The 21629-nt window shown below is 34.8% G+C and overlaps 1 protein-coding gene across 1 annotated transcript in view; it reads right to left on the bottom strand.

The window, feature by feature from the left end:
* Nucleotides 1-281: 281 nt before the first annotated feature.
* Nucleotides 282-21629, bottom strand: part of DNAH5 (dynein axonemal heavy chain 5) — a gene marked incomplete at both ends in the record, with an annotated part of 126683 nt that continues 105335 nt past the window's right edge. Inside the window, 14 exons of the mRNA XM_080338591.1 lie at nucleotides 282-433; nucleotides 2280-2511; nucleotides 4427-4579; nucleotides 5973-6185; nucleotides 9119-9334; nucleotides 9853-10056; nucleotides 10851-11056; nucleotides 11768-11987; nucleotides 13517-13762; nucleotides 15418-15567; nucleotides 16425-16546; nucleotides 17817-18007; nucleotides 18475-18589; nucleotides 19679-19922. Of these exons, the coding sequence (XP_080194717.1) occupies nucleotides 282-433; nucleotides 2280-2511; nucleotides 4427-4579; nucleotides 5973-6185; nucleotides 9119-9334; nucleotides 9853-10056; nucleotides 10851-11056; nucleotides 11768-11987; nucleotides 13517-13762; nucleotides 15418-15567; nucleotides 16425-16546; nucleotides 17817-18007; nucleotides 18475-18589; nucleotides 19679-19922 (2664 nt within the window). The remainder of the gene's footprint in view (nucleotides 434-2279; nucleotides 2512-4426; nucleotides 4580-5972; nucleotides 6186-9118; nucleotides 9335-9852; nucleotides 10057-10850; nucleotides 11057-11767; nucleotides 11988-13516; nucleotides 13763-15417; nucleotides 15568-16424; nucleotides 16547-17816; nucleotides 18008-18474; nucleotides 18590-19678; nucleotides 19923-21629) is intronic.

Here is a 21629-nt window from a genome sequence, read left to right on the forward strand (position 1 = left end):
GCTGAGATAGGAATACTAAATATTTGTCATGATTTGTCAAGACATGAAAGGTAGTGCTTTAGTTTATTTACCAAACTTAATATAACTCTAAGATTTAGCTTTTATAAGCCTCTTGTAGAGGTTTATCGAGAACAATTTTCTAAATAACATAATGGACTCTATGCCTTAGAAAATATATTTTTACAAGTGATCCATTGTAAAGCTAACTACATGTTGATGTTTACATTTAAAAACAGAAGCAAACTCTTAGAAACTGGGTTTTGTTTTTTTTTTTTTTAACACTACTTAACATCACACAGAAGTGCTACCCCACGCAGTATCCAGTGCTCTGGAGGCTGAAGGGTTTTAAGATCCACAGCAGCAATGTAATTCATATCTGTTCGAATGATCTTTTTGTAGACTGGACATGAATACATACATGGATCTTTTGAAGCTGAAAAGACAGAAGAGACATAAAAGACAATGAAACTAGGTTGAAAATCATGGCCATAAGGGACTAGGCATGATGCACATGTAAAATTGACTCGAAGGTCAATAGCACGCAGCTCTTCATCACCATCAAACAAAAAATCTTACTTGATTCTCACACTGTTTGCCACTGTGTTATTGCCAGCTGAAAGCCACATATGACTTAAAAATCCTGTAGGTTTAAAATTTATCATCACCTGGGAACTGGATGCAGCATGAAATGTAAATGGACAATCTAGCATGATTAGAGTTATTAGTAGTTTGATCTGCCTACTGAAAACTACTTATCAATACATGATTAATGTGTCAAAATAAAAAATGTCCAATTTTGAAATGCATTTAGTATTTCAGAGTATAAATTGTCAGCTTCTTCGCTGCAGAATTAGAACAGTAGTCTGGTCATACTTAATACTTCAGTGTCCATTATTCAGCATCTTGGCTCCTTTCATAGTGATCATGACTCTTATACAAGGTCAGCTACACAAAATCTTGGCAAAATAGCATGTAAGCAGGCTTTGCTTTTGGAGGCAGAATGCTTTTCAACAGAAGTTTCCAATTTTACATTCAACAGTGGATAGTTCTATCCTATTTCACATCCCTGTTCAACAATATTGCCTATTTTATATGAAAGGAAAAAAAAAAAAAAAAAAAGCCTACATTAACCTGAATTATATATTTTCACATAACAGCATTGTCCTTCAGCTCTGTGAGTTTCCTTTCAATTCTTACTGTCCTTTTCTGCCTCAAAGACAAAACATTTCTACAGTCTTGCTCCACTTTTTGTTTTCTTCTGTTAGCTCAAAAATAGCCTTGTCCAGAAAAAAAAAAAAATGCATTTTTATAAATACATATCTTACATATATCACAGAATCATAGAATCAGCTGGGTTGGAAAAGACCTCAGAGATCATCAAGTCCAACCCTTGGTCCAACTCTAGTCCGTTTACTAGATCACGGCACTAAGTGCCATGTCCAACCTCACTTTAAAAACCTCCAGGAACGGTGAGTCCACCACCTCCCTGGGCAGGCCGTTCCAATGCCTGACCACTCTCTCTGGAAACAATTTCTTTTTAATATCCAGCCTAAATTTCCCCTGGCAGAGTTTAAGCCCATGCCCCCTTGTCCTATTGCTGACTGCCTGGGAGAAGAGACCAATCCCCACCTGGCTATAACTTCCCTTCAGGTAGTTATAGAGAGTGATGAGGTCACCTCTAAGCCTCCTCTTCTCTAGACTAAACAACCCCAGCTCCCTCAGCCTCTCCCCATAGGTCTTGTGTTCATATAGCGTGTTATCTATAAATACGTTACATAAGATACCTATTTATTTTATATATATATTTTGTGTACACACATATATAAATTTTATATGTATATGAATTGCATTGGCTTTTGGGATGTGTGAAAGAGGTTATTTGGGTTTAGGTCACAGAGGCTACCGAGTTTATGTATATAAATGTTGATCTTCTCAATCTAGGACACATATTTTCAATGGAAGACTCAATGCAAACATGTTTGTCAGAGAAAGCAGAGAGCAGCTCATCTGTAATGGGTTTAAAATGTTATTAACACCTTAAAGATCGGAAGGTAGAGGCCTAACTACTAGGGGGAAAAGTGTCCATTATCTGTTATCAAGGAAGGCTGAAACCTTGTTTTATACAGAAGATTGGGAAGTCTCCCCTGTTGAAAAAGTTTCAGCATGTATACAAATGAATTATGACTGACTTCTGAAAGCTCAAAAGACTTTCATGCAGTCAATTAAAAACTTCCATTGCATTATTTTAAAATAATATACATTACAATTCAGTTACTTACTGTTATTCTCTGCATATATCCGTATAACCGGCATCATCTCAAAGAGCACTTTGGGCTTAGATTCAGTCAGTCTCATGTTTCTTCTGTCCCAACCAGCTCCTTCCAAATACAGCCCATACACATAGACACCTTCTGAAGGAGCACTTGTGATATCATCCTTCATCCATTTAGTGACCTCATTGCACAGCACTACACTGTCAAGAGCCCATCCTTTGTTAGCCCTTGTTATTTCCTGCCCAAAACAGATAAAAGTAGGAAGGTTACATTTTTACATGCGCACAGAGACATTTTTCTAAATACTTATTAGAAACATTTGTGTGGTCACACCTTATCCTCTTCAATACAAAACAAATAAACAAACAAACAAACAAACAAACAACAACACACCAAACAATCTTTTTATAATGTCCATATGTACAGCAGTTTGACTTCTCTCTAAGCTAGTGATGGCATGGTATGATGAGAAAATTTTTAGTACTTTATCCACCATATTTTTTTTTCAGTCTTTCTGTTATACACAATATCTTAAGACCATAGTACATAATACAACCACTAAATGTCAATGGTAAATGGATCTTGCAAATACAAAAATTTCCCAGCTTTCACGAGAAGAGAAAATATTAACTGCATGTGCTAAGTAAAATAGTTCTAAATAGAAAAACAAAATGCATATTTTGCTGCATGTTTTCTGGGGTTACCTTCCTTCTCCTGTACCTACACTCTTCATTGATTGTGTTCTTAATAATGAGTAAGAGCTCACTCAGCTCTAAAACTACATAAAGAGACAAAAAAAGCTAAGAAAACACTTGAAGATAGGCATGCTTAAGATTCAACATATACTTCAAATTTAGTCAGTTAGTGCACTGGACAATGCTTCTTTATCTTGCCCAATCCCTTACTATCTCATGCCATTAAGTTATGCCAGACCTAAGTTTTATCCCGGTCTTGTAAATGTTCTAAAATGTTTCTTTGTTTGAAGTTATTGGAATTAATGTTCCTCCCATAATACAGTTAATTAGCTGCTTTAAAAGAGCAGAAGGGTTATAGTTCAATGATCATTCTGGCTTTTCATCTTTCTCATTTCTATTTGTTCCACCACATAGCAAAGCCCAGAAAGTCACTTCTCTTTTCACTTTCGACATTAAGTTGTTATATAGCCACATCCTCTTTTTAGCAAACCAGGAAAGTTCTGTAGATTTCAACAGTTTCAGATCATGCTAATAAACCTTTTCTACAAGCTTGGATCCAAAAGAAAACCCCAGTTTGGCAAATATCTTGTTATATAATTCCAATACTATATGCCTGCCATTTTAATAGAAGTAGGTCATCAGCTACAACTTTGGTTTGACGGCTGAAGTTTACACTGCCCGAACCTCAGAGAAAGAGGGGAGATTTTCCTTCTCTGCAAATCCTCTTTCTCTCCTCTAAAAGTTAGCTTTTTTCTGAGGTCCCATTGGATTCCCACCTGAGTATTCTTTCCCAGTTTTCCACGTTCCAGAAAATTACTGTTTCCAGTGTGTCCTTTATACTGACCAACATAGGTCTTTTTAAAGCAAAAAGTAGCTCACTTGTTAAATGCAACTGGGAGGCTGAGCAGCCAACACATTCACCAAGTTGACAAGAGATACATATGTTAAGAAAAACATCAAACTTAATACTTAGTACACATTAATAAAGGAAACTCCCACTTCATGAAGAGAAATTGAATCGGCTACTGAACTGCAAAAATATAGTTTAAGACTGATTCTGAATAGCTCTTCTGGCAAGTGTCCAGCCAGGTAAGTACTGAACACAGACCAAAAGGGAGGGAAAAAAGAGAAATAAATTCATGGGCTTAACACCTTTCTCAAGCATATCTCAATGTTGAGACATTACTTCTCCAGTCTGCTTTAATAGTACTACATGCTTGGGCCTTGGTTAAATTAGGAAATATACTTTAACACATCGGGAGTAGATATGCCAAAAAAGTATGCACAGAGGAAAAACACTCAGGAAATGTTAGAGAGTTATGCAGTCCTGTATCTTCCCTGCTGACATGATGGAGCCATGTATATAACTCAGCCTTCATCATAGAATATGTATTTAAAAAAAAAGAAAAAAAAAGTATATCAAAGAAAAAGCAGAGAGGGACTTTAAATACAACTTACCTGCCTCACTGCAGTTAAAAATCCTTGAGGATTAAAAAATCCTGACATCCAAAAGCAGTTTGGTCGGCTTTCAAAAATCCAATTGTAAAACTGGTGGTTTCTTTCTAGAAGCTCAGTAAACCAGAAACCGAGTGTACTGGAAGCCCAGGATGCCTAAATATAATAAAGAGTGATCATTTTCAATTTTTTTTCAACAGTTTTAGAACATCATATTCATTTCATGAAAAGGTAATTCCTTACAAGGTAGTAAACTCCGTAATATTAACAAAACATATTCAAAGTTCATTTTTCATATCTATTCATATTTAACCTAATACATAAATGTTGCATTCCACTGAAACCTGAAGCAAATTCTTGCTCTATACAAAATCATGCCTGCCATGCCATTTAAACATGCTTAATGCTCCCTGTAGAAACTATCAATTTCATGATGTTTTTCAAAATTAGATAGCTGTGTAAACTAGGATAAAGTTACATATGCATGTCTTTCTAAAGCTAAGGCCAATACATTAAGAAAACAGGACTTCTGCCAAAACTATTTTGCTTTTTCTGGAAAAAAAATACAAAAAGCTAAGGAAAGTTGAGCTTAGACTATGAAAGATTTATGATGGTTTTTCTCTTTGAATAGTTGTGTCATATTTGTGCTGTGAAGCACCTGTTTTGGTTGTGTCATATTTGTGCTGTGAAGCACCTGTTTTGGTCTAGGTTTTGTACCAGGAAAACACTTTGTTAATTTAAAAAAAAAAAAAACAAGGACAAAAAAAACCTCCCCATTTTTCTTTTTATCATCTGCCATTTACAGCTCTAGTTGTCTCTGAAAACAATTTCTATGGGTAGAAATTGAGGGAGTTGAGATTGTTTAGCCTGGAGAAGAGAAGGCTCAGAGGAGATACTGTCAACATTTAAACCTCATGTGTGGAGAATGAAAGAAGGTGGAGCCAAATCCTTGTTGGTTATCGGAGAAGAGGCAATGAGCGCAAGACAAAATGCGGAAATCCTCGAGGTTTTTTGGTTGGTCGGTTGGTTGTTTTTTACTGTGAGGGTGATCAAATACTGGAAAAGGCTGCCTGGAAGGATTACAGACTCTTGATTCTGGAGAGTCTTAGGAAGCCTGCTCTAACTGACCCTGCTTTCAGAAGCTGAGCTAAACAAGACTACCTCCAGAAATCACTTCCAGCCTCTACTATTTGTTGACTACAAGTTTTAATGTCAAAGAATAGCAACAGGGTAGTCCACTAGTGAGGGTGTTATTTTTAAAAATTTATCATCACATTTTAAATTATTCTCTTCTCTCCAGCTTTTTATCCTGCCAATATGTAACAAGCTGTTAAAATCTGAAATACCTGCATCTACCACATTCATTTCTATTTTTTATAAATGAAAGAGGGCTTGTTTTGACTGTGTTTATTTTAGCTCAAAATCTATGCCAGCAGCTGCACAGTTCTGATTAAGACCTGTGTTTGAAAAAAAGTATGTTAGCAGTTTAATCTAGCTCTACAGAACTACTTAAGTTTTTTCCCTTAAAAAACAAGTGATGTACACCTACTTTTTTCCATCTAGCAGGAATCCTTCCATCATACATGCAGTCTAAAGCATCCCTCAGATTTTCACTCATAACAATTGTCCCATCAATGGCAAGTTTTAGATCAGTCAGAGTGCTTCTCACTAAAGAAATAACTCTCTGCATTTGTTCAATCTCCTGTCGTAAAAATATGTTCATAGGGTGAAAAGGTCCCATGTTCTTTAGTTTCTCTTTTACCTGTAGGTAGAAAAGCAAAGATCATTCAACGGAAGCAAAAAACAAAGGTGGATTTGTGTCAAGGTTTGGTCCCAACACAATTTTTAAGACATAATACTTTTATTTAGGAAGTTAAATGGTCAGTTTGACATCTTCCTTGAATCCTCTGCAAGACACAAATACAGGATTTGTTCCAAGAAAAATCTATGATGCTGAGACTCGCTGTGTTTATAACCTATCTCATTATTTAGTCTGTATATCTTTCTATGAGTTCATGCCATTTAAACAGCATGTAGGCCACACCCTATTTCAAGGATTTCAGTCTTAGTTCCAATGGACAGTTCTCAACCTTCACTTTGCACAAACCTATCAAGAGTGATTTCCCAGCCACTTTGCCTCAACACAGTAGCACTATTTACAACAATGGTTGGGAACTATCCCAATGTCAGGCAGTCTTGCATTTGAATAAAACTTGCTGATATCTTTTTAACTGATATTGTAACATTAAAAACTGTATGGACATAACTAACAAATTTGTAGTCAACACGGTCCCATTGGGAGATAGATGAGAAGGCTATTATACATATAGTAGGTATTAAATCATGTACAGGGAAATAGCCTTGTTCTTAGTAATATCCATAATCTAAGTTTATCAGTATTTTGCTACACAAATAGGAATTTGAATAGTTTTTACCACGTGAGAAAGTTTAGTGCTCCACTTTCATTAATACAGACTAAATTTCAGTTTCTCATTTCTTATCAGAGCTGATCTGCCCAAAAAGAGCTCTTGTGAACTTAGGAGGGCTAACAATGACACTATATATTATAATACATGTCTTTATTAAGCCACGTCAAGTAGACGTCAAGTAGACATTGATGAGAATTAAACTAATAGCTACCAGGAGATTTAACCCATCACTAAAGCAGTACCCTTCTGAAAAACTCAACAAATTGCAATCCTTTGCAGATCTCAGACACCTGGTTCAGCCTTTTGGAAAGTCATAAAGCGCAGGCTTCAAGAAAGACAGTAGGTCAGAAACTTCATCAAGTGCAAATTTTGGAAGACTGCTAGATAATCAATATTCCAAATTCAGATATGTGAACTCATCTTTTCAGATAAAATATATTATTATAATTAGGCCATTTGAGGGAAGTAAGTTTATGTAATACAAAATGGTCTACAGAAAACATAAAACAACTGTGATGAAATTTAACAAGGGAAAGTGTAGAGTGCCATGAGGACGGAGCCAGGCTCTTCTCAGTGGCAAACAATGATAGGACAAGGAGTAATGGGATCAAGCTAGAACACAAGAGGTTCCACTTAAATTTGAGAAAAAACTTCTTCTCAGTGAGGGTGACAGAGCACTGGAACAGGCTGCCCAGGGAGGTTGTGGAGTCTCCTTCTCTGGAGACATTCAAAACCCGCCTGGACACGTTCCTGTGTGACCTCCGGCAGAGGGATTGGACTAGATAATATTTTGAGGTCCCTTCTAATCCCAAACATACTGTGATACTGTGATACTTTGAACAGATGTAAGACATGGGTACCTGAGGAGAGTCTATATTCATGAGCATACCTCATATAAGAGAAACTTATTACTGCATAAAAACAGAAAAGAGAACATTAGATTGTACAAGCCTCCTTGCTCCTTCTCATAGTTCAGTATCCTGATAGGAGAAGTTTGGCGTTCATAAGCCACCTAGCTTTGTATCAGGTCCTCATGCTAACTTACATTAAAGAGAAAGTAAAATAGCAGAAGACTAGGGATAAGAGATTTCACTCTCCTCGAGGAGGAGATGGCAGGCAAATTATCTAATTAGTAAAACATCTTAGCAGGTGGCTACCTTGGAAATCTGTTAAAGTACAAACATGGTTATGAACTTCTTTCTAATGACACACTGGCATGATTCACATCCATGTCATAACAAAAGTGTTGCAAATGCATTATTACTGACATAACTAATCTTTCTTGCTTTTAAGCCTTTGCACATATAATGAAACACAAAGAAAGCTTCAGCATCCACTGATATAGAAAATAAAGGAAACTCAACTGTTTTACAAGCATTTACCTCTCATGCCTTTGAAGCTCATAACCAGCCTCAACTTGGAAGAACTATGATGCAATAACTATAATGTCAGCATCCTAAAATTCTGGGACTCTAAAGGACAACTAAGAACTATGCAAAGACCTGGAAAAAACACAAATTGTCCAAACACCCAGTTAAACTGTAGTCTCTAGAACAGGGACACAGAATACAGTCAATTGGACTGTATATGTATGTAGTCATCAGTAAATGTTTTCCAACTAAAAAAAAACCCTCTCGCGTTGAGAGTCCTTCCATCTTCCACATAAACAGAAAGGAAATTGCTATTTCAGAAAAGAAATAGCTGCAAGGCAGTAGGTGTCCATTACAAACATAATTACATAGGCTATTATGTGTTAATACACATCCCTGAGATACTAACACTAGCTTTCAATCAATGAAAGCTATCACTTGACAAGCTTTTCAACATTCACTTCATTGAAGTAGAAAGCAACCTAAAAATATCCTCAGGATGTAGGCTGAATCCCAAAGTAGTACATATGTTGAAGCTGTAATACTTTTAGAAGCACAAACACACTTGCAACATGACCTCAGTTCTCTACAGTGTCAACAACTTTAGTTAAAAGCTGATGATCCCTCTTCTCCCGCAGAGCAAATGAAGACTCAAACATTAAGTGGTTTAATATTTTAAAACGGCTCTTACAAAAGCCCTTCAGTGGAAATGTAGTGACTTCATCATAAATGTTAAGAGTCTGGTCACACTTCTTTAAAATATGTTTTTGAAGTATTACCTGTATTAACAAATTCAGATACACTTTTAGAAAAATTAAGTTACTTTTTTTTTTTTTTTTTTAATCCACACAAAGCAAGATGGAGCAAATGTTGTTGACAGAATTTCATTAACTCACTTCAAATGGTACATAATCAGCAGGAAGTTTTTCCAGCATATCATCAGCCAGTCTGGTTACAACTGCCTCTCGGGTTTCACCTCCTCCACCAGAGCTATCTTTAGGTTGAATACTGAGGATGATGTCCAAAACATCTTTGGAAAGTTTACTTTGGTAAGTGATATCCGCATTGGGGTGCAAACCAAACACCTCGGGTGTATCATAAGCAGGAAGACTCTACACAATAAAATATAAAAAGAGCACAATTGGAGATGGATCTGTAAGAGGTTAGATCTCTTCCAACAGTCTTAGGGCAAATAATTTGCTGTGATCTATATGCCATGTCAGAGCCCAAATCACACTCAGGTTAACATCAAATTCAGTTTTAACCTCTACATGCTATTTTAATAGTCAGGTTGTACTTCCACATATATACACACTTTTTATTTCTGTGAGGTTGTACCCAATGTCTGGGCTCCGTTCTTTGCCCTCTTTAATAACCGTATGCTTTCAGATATGTCCCTCAAGCAAATCAAATGAAAAAGGAAAGATTCCTGTCATGACCACCATAACACTGATGATAACAATTGGTTGTCACTAATACATACTTAGGCTGCTAGAAATCAATAAAGAATCTGTGAATAAATTACAAAATACAGGCACTTGAAAGAAAAGACAAAATATAGGAACTCAGGAACTTGTGAAAAACAAGTGAATTGGGTTGTTTTGGTGTTGAAAACCTTTCATTTACCAACCTGTATGTACTGAAGGTATTGATCTACCGTATCACATTTGGGTATGCTGTATCCTCTGTAGAAGCTGAATTCCTGACTGAATGTATTTTCACTGAACCAAACCTTTACAAAGGTATTCATGAGTCTCTTGTCATAGTCATCTGTCACACGGCCACCATACTGGATCTCACCTATCATGTAACAAACTGTACTCCAGGAGATCCCCTAAAACCAAGGAGAAAGCATTGACTTTATCTATCCTCTTTGCACTTGTTTACATCCACCTTAGTAAGAAGTGTTGATATACCAAGTCTTGCATCTCTCTCCCTTTTGGAAGAAAGTTATTTTCTTAAAACTCATTTTTTCCTATAACTCTGCATTCCCAGAACAAAATAGAATTCATTCAGAACTAATTTAAGAGGCTATTCCAGCATTTGAGGAAGAGGGTTACAGCTTCATTCCTATCATGCTTTCACTTAAAATGAGAATCGCAAAGTGAACTGCCACAGACCTTTATATGACAACTGCCTGTACAAAAGTGAAGAATGCAAAAGTGAGGAATTCTTACATAGTCATTTAAAGCCACTTTCAATTTCTTTATGTTGCCAAGTGAGGGTAGAGGAACCAAACCTTATCATTTTTACTCAAAATAGATTTAAACAAAAGAATATTTTAAATTTAGTGGTCCATTTTTAACTATCTCACTTAATTTTCATTGATAAGAATATCTATACTTATAAGGTTTGTATTTCTGAAGTTATTGCAGGAGATAGCTGGGAGGGACTTTTCTTTTATGTACAGGTTAATATAGAAATTTAACATGCACAGGACTGAAAGTCTAATTTAAGCCTGCTGCTCTACAGACACGTATATTTTGAATGCTGAATATTTGTGGAAAGAAACAAAACAATAATTTAAAATCATGTTTGTGTTTCAGTTATTTGGAACTATGGATACACATGCAACTCCAAGAAAGATACATAACCCTAATCCACCTTTCCCACAAAAACATGAAGTACCTTCTTGGTATCCACACCATCCAAGTGGTTTTGAATGAACTGCACAGTCGCATTGAAATCAGCTTGATTAAACTCATAAGGTATATTCCAACCAAGAGATCCAAACTTGCGTCTTTCTTGAACAGTGGAGTGTAGAAAGGCTACAGCATACAGCATTGGTTTCCATTGCATCATGTCACTGAAATCTAGTAAATCCTGGCTGACACCTATTAATTGTAAGTGTACTTTATAAGAAACACACTACAAGTATTTTTCACAACTACTTCAAATCAGTGCTAGAAGGCCATTCCTAGAGATATTCTCATTGCCTCTCCCAAGAGTAAATTATTGTCTTACGAAGCCAAAGCATTGTAGACTGGAGGCAGTTTAGAGCATGTTACTAAGTTGCTCAAATTAGAAGAGTAAACATCAGGGGGAAAACAAAACAAAACAATAAAAACAACAAAAACAACAATACAAAACAAAACAAAACAAAACAACACCACAAACACACCATTTACTTTTCACTGAATTCACATGAAGTCACTTTCTGCACAGACTCTTTGACCTTTATTTTATGCAATGTAAAGAGTACTTAACAGGAAAAATAGATTAACATGATGCTTTTCTGTCAAAAGATTAAAAATCACTTTGAACTGAGATATTAGAAGCCAACATTTGAGAAAAGATAAAAGTATTTCCTGTTTCTGTCCAATTAGATCTGGCACCAGAATTTCAGCAGATCTTCTCTTCCTGTTCATTTTCACAACTCCTAGCTCAAACCAAGGATATCAAGATGTGTCCTGGCATCATTGTGATCTGTTCCTCGTACTAGCTTACATCTGCTATCAGTGTTTACAATGTGATCACATGATAACACCAGAGAGTCCAAAAATGAGCAAAATTTAATTTTAAATCATCACCACTCTGGCACTCACCACTATATGTTCTCTTTAGTCCAGCTCTGAGCCCTTGTGGTGGTTCATTGGTAAATTTGATAGACATTTGAAGAATGGTGATAGGGAATTGTTTGTGAATGTCAGTTGTCATCCACAGTCGAAAGCTTTCATGGACAGTCTCTGTCTCTATTAGTGTGTCCATCAACTCATCTAAAAAGTCAAGTCCAAGGTGGCAGTTTTGCAGAAGTGCCCAACCTCCCTAGTTTAAAACAACAGAATATAAAGTTAAGAACCTTGTTTACAAACTGCAGTCACTAAAATCACTCTTTGTTTGTGTTGTAGGTTAACAACAAAGCCAATACATCTAAGCTATAGCAAAATACAGCATGTTTAAGTGCTTATCAGAGTTGCTAAAGAAGTAAATCCTTCACAGTCAATTTTGCACCACAGGCTGACCAAATCAAAACCAAGCCCTTAATTGTTTGATTTCATGTGCATTTTATGTACGGAGACCTGTATCCATAATAATGATACAAATGCAATTAACAAAGTACTTTTTTTTCAAAAACAAAGCTCATGTGAGCTAAACTGTGGGCTGTTCCTTCTGGAGGTCTTATTATCTTGTTTGGTTTTATCATCTAAACAAGTGATCCTTACTTGTCCAATGTAGTCTTCTCAAGTAGTCCTTACCTTTTCCATTTCAGTACATTTAAAATTTATCTGCACATGACTATAGTGCTGATAAACATTGATAAATCTTGACTTATATAAGGGAGCTCAGAAGTAGCTCCATAGAGCAAGCTGCTAAACCTTGCTCCTCACAAGGGTCACAGGCTTGAAAAATATATATACCAAATACATATACATAATTAATCTATTGCTATCCAAGTAATAGATATCAAACTTTCTCATATTAAATACCATACTTCATAAAGAAATCTCAGATACCTCTTCATTAATAGGGTACGTGAGACAGTGCATTTCTCATAACTAAAGGAGCTCTTCTTCCCTATCTTTTGAATGAGTTTCTTCTTATCCAATCTGCTAATTAGCTCTTAATGTGAAGCTGTCCAATGAGAGTCTGAGACAAAACTCAGAGGAAAACCAGTTACCAAGATAGGGAAGAAGTTCATAACACGGTAGCATGAGAAGTTTAATTTGTTCACATCAGCAGGCATAGCAGTGCTACCACCTGATGGGCAAAGTGTGCTAAATTGGAACATGTCGACTTTTCTTTCTCATACAGGAAATTTTATTCTTTAGTTCTTTCATGTTTCACTCGTAAAATGCCTGTGCTATTAAATTGTTCCTCACAATTTAAAATCCAGACTATAGCAGCACAAAATATTTTATATAGACCTTGCTTTCCTCAAGGTTATGTAACTATCAATAGTGTATTTGGAGTTAACCTTCTTCATTAGACAAAATATGTTTATACTACTAAAAATATAAAAGTAAAAAAAAAAATGTTGTGAAATTCTTGAAGAATATTTAATCTTCATGCAATTGAAACAATCAATTCATCTATGTTCATCAGTCAATGACCTACAACAAAATCTCCATTTTCCATGAAAAACACTGGTGTCTGCACAGCATCAGAAAGCTTGCTACAGCCAATTAAATGACTTTAAAAAGACAGTTCTATTGTTTAGAACATTTTTTATATAAACAAATATAGTTTCTTGCATCAGCATTAACTATACACCAAATGATTTTATTTCATGTCAGGATTTTCATTTCCAAGGATTTAATACAGATACAAAAAACATTCAGATTTTTGTCTCTTACATGAGCCATTGTCTGCTGCAGAAGTTTACGGGCATGGATTTCTTGCCCCTGGCCCATGGAAACACAACGTGTCTCTGTCTTCAGTCTTTTTCCCAAAGCAATAATTGAGTCCGTAGGATCAGAGCCCATGGAAAGAAAGCATATGAGAGGAGTACGTGGATCTGACTCTTCCCATGTCTTCTCCAAGTCCAAGATGACTCCCTCCACATATTTCTCTCCCATAGTGTCAATGATGTATTTTCTTGCCTATATTTAAAAGGGTGAATTTAACCTATGATGTAATAATTTAATACTGTTTTTTTCCCAATGTAAATAAAATCAGTAAGTAAACTGCAGTGCAAATGTTGCTATAAATCAGAAATACAAATATGCAACAAATTTATTTTTACATGTTAACATCTCATACTGTCTTTGAAAGTGTTATTTCTTACAGCCTTATAAGACCAGTTAAAACAAACAAACAAACAAAAAAAAAGTATTACATATATCTGCATGTATTGCTGTAAATAATACCTATAATTACAGTATAATAAAAATAATAACCTTACTAAACCTTTAGAAAGGTTGTGATTACTTAAAGGTGGCATCTCAATTAGATAGCATAACACATCATCTTAAAATCTAGCTTTCCTTTCCAAATATCAGAGAAAAAAAGGAGGGCGTATAGAAGATATATTTCAAAGGTGTTAGGATTTTCCCCTTTTCATGCTTAAACAATGTATTAATAGTAGTAATGATGAAAATAACTGTCACTAAGTAGAAAATCCAGAGGAACAGGTGAAGACCACCTCTGTTACTCCTTATTTATTTATTTCAAAATTTGTTAGATTATTGTTCCTTTTTACTAAGAAATACAAAGGCTCTTTCAAACAGTTTGAACTGACCTTTCTTGTATCCTTTCCCATTATATTGTTTTTGTCTTAGACCAGTCTCCCCCTTACTACCACTTGGTTTCTTCTCAGAGACAAAGATATTCAACATTTAGCATTTGATACACTATCAGTTTTCATAAAACCACTGTAAGATGAAAGCATATCTTGCCCCCATTAACAGAGCTGAGGAACTAATTTTGCATGATCCATTTCAAATAGCAGACGTTTAAGATACTCATTAAACAGTATAATTTAACCCTCTGTTGACCACAGTTACACCAATAATTGCTGAGACTTTCTCTAAATCCAGTCACAATGTTTAAAGGTCTGCATCCAGAAAATTAATGCCGCAATTTTAGTGACGCATTCTGACTTCAGTAAATGTTTACAAACTCTGAAATTGTCAGCAATTGCAAATTTTTTATTCTTTTGCTCTGGAGAAGAGTATAAAAATTACAAAAAGGCTCCTAGAAATTGTTTTTTCTTAAAATAGATTCAGCCATTCGATAAACTTTTTATATTCCTCTCCTTTTTAAATAGATGATTTTAATTTAAAAATTTTGAACGGACCTTAATATAGATTTTTATAAGGTGAGTCTAATTCTTCCTTAATTAAATGGTTTTCACGTTTGTTTGTTTGTTTTATCTCAGCCAAATGAGTTCATGAAATGATTTTACTTCAGCCTAAAATGACGACACTTCTACAATTCCAGTGAGTAACATTCACAAGGACAGTCAAAAATATCTTCTGAACTGATAAAGCAGAACTGGGTAAAAACATATTTCCAGATGAAATACTATCTCCATAGTGAAATATTTCAGTAATATTATTTCAATATATTGAAAGAATATTACTAACACTTTCCTTGTAACAAATGCATAAGTTGTCTGAAAATAATTTCAGAAAACACAAAGTGAAGGTCCATTACTAAAAGGAGTTCTGCATTAAACAAAAGAGTACTGAATTGCAATCCTGTAACTATTATTCTAGTGACATCTAAATAGACTATGTTTGCTATATAAATGTACCTGAGCTATGGTCCTGTCAGGACACCAAGATCTGATAAGAAGAAGATGTCTGAAGCAGTCCAGGGATTGACCATAGCCACTAGGAACCAGTTCTTCTTCAGGACTCTCACTATCAAACCAGATTTTCCACTGTTTCTCTGCTTTGGAAATCTGCAGTTATAGCATCAAAGGAGTAAATCTCACTAAATAGACAAGTCACATTTCAAATGCCACGAGGTCACATACATAAAATGAGGATCAGAGACATGTAATCCACATGTAGGCATTTGTTTGGTAATGTTAGCACACAGATTTAGTCAAGCTAATAAAAAAACGAGGATAAGCTTTCAGATTTTAAGTACAAAATTGTAGCATGCAACAATGCCCATAAGTATTGATATTCTGAAAAAATGAGCTACTACTCAGCATCTTCAGTAACGACATAATAGCAAAACAAGGTCAGAACACAAAGAGCTAGGCTTAGACAGAGCTTTGAGAGCACTAGATTCATATCTGTTCCCTGCATGACTGTACACAAGGTACTGTTCACATATACCAAATTATGTTTACTTACTCCATTAGCTACCATACATTTTGTGTCCATTAATGTTATTTATGCAAGTGTTCAAATTACTCAACACCCTTTCCCTAACTCTTGCTCCATGTAATCAGAGAAACATTGGAAAAAGCATCATGAAACATAGTGTAAGAAAGCACAAGAGGGATGCAAAAAAGTCTAACAAACAGAAGAAGATTCAAGTTGTATTACATGAACTGGATAATAGCAAGTTCCATCCCTATCTGAAAGCATTTATATAGGGTGTGAAACATTCTACTTTCTTCTTATTTTCCAGGTGGTTTTTAAGTGTTTTATCAATAAAGGCTGTTAAGCAGTCAGGGCCACAACTGTGGCTATCTGTTTTAAATTTCATTCTGTTATATAAAATAAACCAGTTTCCCACCACATGCCTTGATCACTATCATATGATCACTGTCAAATAAGTTTATCTTAAAAAGCTCTTACTTACTTGATCAAGAATATCTGAAAATTGTTTGAGCTTACTGAGCTCCACCAAATTCAGCCAAGTCATATCCAGAATCCATTTAGCTGGCTTAGGAGGACAAGCTTTAAGGTCTAGGGAAGCACCACCTGCAAGAAATTAGAAGAAATTAGGTATTAGTTTTAATTAGAACTGTTGGAGATACTCAAAAGATTAAAAAAAAAAAAAAAAAAAAAAAAAAGACCTGTTTGGAAAATGTAAACTAGATAACAGATACTGCAAGATTATTTCACATGACTAGGCCTTCCCAGTCTGCAGAAAGACTACTGAACTAAGAACAAACCTGAGCAAAGGTAACACACAAAATTTATTTTTAAATCTAATTTTCTTAAATCTGTAACAGCTTCCCATTACAAGCTATTTTTCTTTTTACTGTAGAAGAATACGCTTGAGTTTATTAACAAAAAAAAATGAATAAGCTTAATTTCAATTTATTTTTATTTGATTTTTTTTCTTGTTGCAGATAATGTAATAACTTTGCCAATATGTCCATTTGCCTTCCTTGGAATTCAGCTGAAGCTAAAAGAAAGCAAATACAAAAATAAATAATAAAGCCCACAAGCTACAAGAATCCGCATTTTTATTCATGCATTCACAGGTTTTTCTACATTATACATTCCTGTAATCTTTGGGGAAGCAGAATTTGTATTTTGGCTAGTTTATGTTATTTTCTTTTATTATGTACCTTAATCTTTGCTAACTAGTTTCTCTTTTGAGGATTATTCCTTTGTGCAATATGCCTGGAAATAAATGCTTGTTTGGAAATGATATTCTGAAGACTCAACATGGAAAAACTAACAGTTATAATCCACAAATACATGTTGCCTGGAAAATTAAGTATTTTGGAAAGGTAATATAAAATTATTTCAAGCTTTCAACTGGACACACAGTGCTTGCATGCAGCTAAAACCAAACCCATGAACTTGTCACATTCAGCTAAGAGTCTGCTATTCTGTCAAAATGTTAGCATCACTTTTTGTTCCTATTTGCTTGCTCACCCTCCTGTAGTTAAAAAATAAAATAAAATAAAATATATTTAGTAAAATAATAATTCTTCTAAGTCAAATACATACTTGTTGGAATTTGAGCAGCAAACATAAACATGAACTGAAAGGACAATTTTTAGATTCTCACTGTTCTCAGAGCTATATTTATCAATATTCAGTGTGTTTCGATAAATTAGAACTAGCACAGAATGTTGTCTGTCACCTGAACAGAATGATAAGTATGTATTCTGTCAATTGGCTGGCTTTTCATGTACAAAAGGAAGCAGCAACTTGTCTAGGAGATATAACTACAGCTCAAAAATTTTCTATAACACAATATGTGCTTTGCTTAAAATTGTTCCATAGCTCCAACCTTTAATAAGTGTCAGAAATTCTTCATGCTTCACTCTGTTTCTTTGTATATCAATCTTCAATGTAAGTAATAATGTGAAAAGAAATTTGTGCTCCTCATAGAGTCCTCGGGCAGCATATTTGAATATTTCATATGTCATATGTTCAATAATATTATTAATCCGCTTGCTAGTTATAGGGCTCTTGGTAGACCTATTGGAAGAAAGGTCTGCAGTTGAATGCCTATTTGCATAAAACTTATTAAAAGGAATATTATGTAAAAGACAAAAAGTCACAGCTTGGAACCTTCAAAACATGAAAAAATAATAGATCACAAACCCAGAATATCAGACAGTAAGCTAGGAACAACTTTCAGATTGAATGATCAACAAAATACAATCCTATCTAATCAAGCCTTTCTGCATAGCTGAAAATCAACATGGTATAATGGGTTTTAATTATCTAATGCCTAATTTTTAAGGACTGTAAGTACATTGAAGGTTCTTTGCTGTGGTAACTAACAGACAAAGGTTTAAAGGTATTTAAAATTATAATTCCTGTCAAGATTGTAACAAGCAACACTCTTCTTTCTGACATGAGCTTACAACAAATCTTTCCTGTATTAAAACCACCTCCAGGACTTGGTAAATACAAATGATACTTATCGTTAGCTATATTACCTGGCTAGAGAGCGGTCAAAAAGCCCCAAAAACTGTCGAAGCGAAGTCTGATACATCACATTGACCATGCTCATCTCAGTAATAAGGAAGTATAGGATGCTACCTCGAGTTGCAACTGAAGGACAGGAAACAAGACTGTGTTCAAAGTAGAAAGGCAGAGCAGAAAACCCTAACTTCCTACATTAAGTACAGTGAGTTTAACACTAATACTAACTGAAGATCCTTGAGTCAGTGCATTCTTTACTGGCCAGAAAAATAAAATGTTAATTTAATCCTCATTTATACATCAGCAAAGAAATAAATCTTTTTTGTAATTAGTGTATACTAGGTAAAGCCCGGTTTGTAAATATGAGCATATTTGGAGAGCATCCAGATGGTATTCCACAATATTCAGATCACCAGTAGAACATACAAAAAGTAAGAGGGTTTGAGTTACTGTTTGAGCATCCAAACAAATTTATCTTTACAGACTTTTACAGGAGTCATATAAAAGCCAAAAGAACTATGTTGTTTTAACTTACTTTCAGCAGTCATTTAGTTTTAAATATAATGGTTTTACAAAATCTGCAATGATTTCTGGTACACTAACTGTATCATTTTACACATCTCCTAAAATGCAGATGTAACACTGAATTCCAGAGAGCATTTATTTTCATTTTTTTCACATGTTTTTCTCTGTCAGTTAAAAGTCAAAAGACTGATGAAATGAGCTGACTACAACAACTTAAGGCTCTATGACAGAATAAACAAAGCGTTCATCCAGATACAAAGGCATTTACAATTATACTGGCTCCCTAAAAATGTCAACACATCGAACTCAAACATACAGTTACCTAAATACCCTAATTAATGGTCTCATTGACAGTCCCTAAAAAGTGTCAACATTTTAACAGCTAAGAAAGAAAAAAAAAGTCCTCTCAAGTTTCTTACCCAGTAGATTAGATGGACAATTATACTTGTATAGAGAGTAATAGGAAGTCTAGAAAGAAAATAGATCATTCTATTTTATATATTCCACATGAAGGCTAGCTATTTTCTCCACCATAGCTTAATATGACATTTCCTGGATACACTTTACTTACAGGAAAACACAGATCCTTCCCACCCATTATGGTCTTCCTGATCCCATCCTACCATTTCTCCAAGTATTGCTGTTTTGACCATACATTCTAGTTATTTGTCTTTCATCACTACCTTCACTTACCAGGTCTGTACTCTTCACGGGCTGAGTTGATCTGTACTTCAGTTTCAGCAGAAGTTTGCAGTTTCTGTGTTACCTCCTCTGCAGTCTTCTTAGTGTTACTCAATACAATTACTAGACTTTCATCATCTGCCAGAGAACTCTTAGTGCTTGTAAGTCGGAACAAGAGGTTATCTTCTAGGTCTTTAATCCTCCTTTTGTTCATAGTCACATCTTCAATAAGATCTGTTCTTTCTTTCTCTAGTTCCTGTTGAAATACAAGGTAAAATTTGGAAAACAGAAGATTAATCAAAAATGTAAACAAAATAAAACAAGATATTCAGTTTTAAAAGTACTGATCCTACTAAAACAGTGTAGATCAAGAGTAACTGCATTAATTTGGGTAAGGAATTCCAGTGGTATTTCTGACAGCAGGTGTATTGCCAGTTTTCTCAACCTGCTACGTAAGTATGCATTGATGAATCGTTTCAACAAATACTGTGGAGCATGCTCCTATCATGCCCTAATAGAATTAGGAGCTCAGAATAGTAATTGTTTTTCTTTCTTTTGCAGACAAAGACAAGTGCAAACACCTTTCCACACAGAGGATTTCATTTCACTCTATCTAATGTCATTCTTGTTTATGCCTTTTTTTCCCATCACCATATTGAAAATATAGTCTCTGTAATAATGAACATCCTTAGTCAACGAATCAAGCAACAAGTATTTCAAAAAGTGCATCTAAAAATATTCAGCCATCAAATAGGGATAACTTCAGCCTCTTACTGAAATGTTTAATTGATTAGGAAAAGAAAGCATGTAGAACTCAAACTGAATTGCTCCACCAGAAGTAGTTAGTTGATTACTTTTTGTATTACAAGCTGGATGTTTTATGTACCTACTTTGTTTTCCCGTGGTCATATATAAAAGATGGACACGTTGTCTAATGGTTTTACATTTACACACACACAGAAAATGCACACACACTCAAAAAAAAAAAAAAGTTTAAAAAGAAAAATACATTCTTCAGACATAAATGGTCTTTTAGTTCATTCTTATACTACTCTTAAAATTAAACTTAAAAAACTATTACAAATTAATCCCTCAGAGATAAAAATATTCAATTGAAACAATACAAAATGTATCAGTACAATGAAGTAAAAAGAAATAAAAAGGGATAGGATGGGTTAAGAGTCTTTCATAAGATAAGGATAATACAAATCTTACGGATCAACAATGAATGAGCCCATTAGCAGAAATATTAGTTATGTCTACAGAAGCACTGCTCTCCTCCACTGTTTATAAAGGTCTGCTGGATTACTTTTAACAATGTCTCTCCAAAGTTGGAAGCTGTGTGTTCACTCCTCTTTTGTCACGTTCACTGCAGCACTGTAGAAAGGGTGGTCTGCTCCAAAGGAACAGGGACCACAGTGAGAAACACATGATCTCTCAGGTAGCACTAGAGGCATTATGAACCTGAGACCTTAGCAAGGCTTAAGGAAAGGTTTTACTACCCTATTTGAGTAGCCGCCTTTTTTTTTTTTTTGGCAAACCAATCTGAAATTGGTTTTTTGTTTTCCCACATTCTAAACTTGTGATCTTCTCAGTCCTACATTCTGCTAACATTCCTAATTATTTCAAGTATTTAGTTGTTGTAAACAAAGTCCTTTTATCTTAAAATGGAAAATTTTTTAAAAAAAATAATTTCCATCCCTTTATCAGAATTAGGTTCTTGTCACTGTACAAAAGGTATATTGAAACATCATCATCTTCAGGTAGAGAAGATTTATTTGGACCATTGTCGTAAAATAATGTAAATGTCACATGACTTAGAAGATGTGCATACAGATTCAAAAGATTCTGACAAAAACTAGTGAAAAAAGACAAGAAAACTACAGTTAACTCCATTTTAATGAGCTTATGCTTAACAGAATTGAAGAAAAGCAGGTAGCAATTATGAAGCAAGACAAGCATT

The sequence above is a fragment of the Nesoenas mayeri genome, assembly GCF_963082525.1.
Source record: "Nesoenas mayeri genome assembly, chromosome: 2".
In the NCBI taxonomy this organism is placed as follows: domain Eukaryota; kingdom Metazoa; phylum Chordata; class Aves; order Columbiformes; family Columbidae; genus Nesoenas; species Nesoenas mayeri.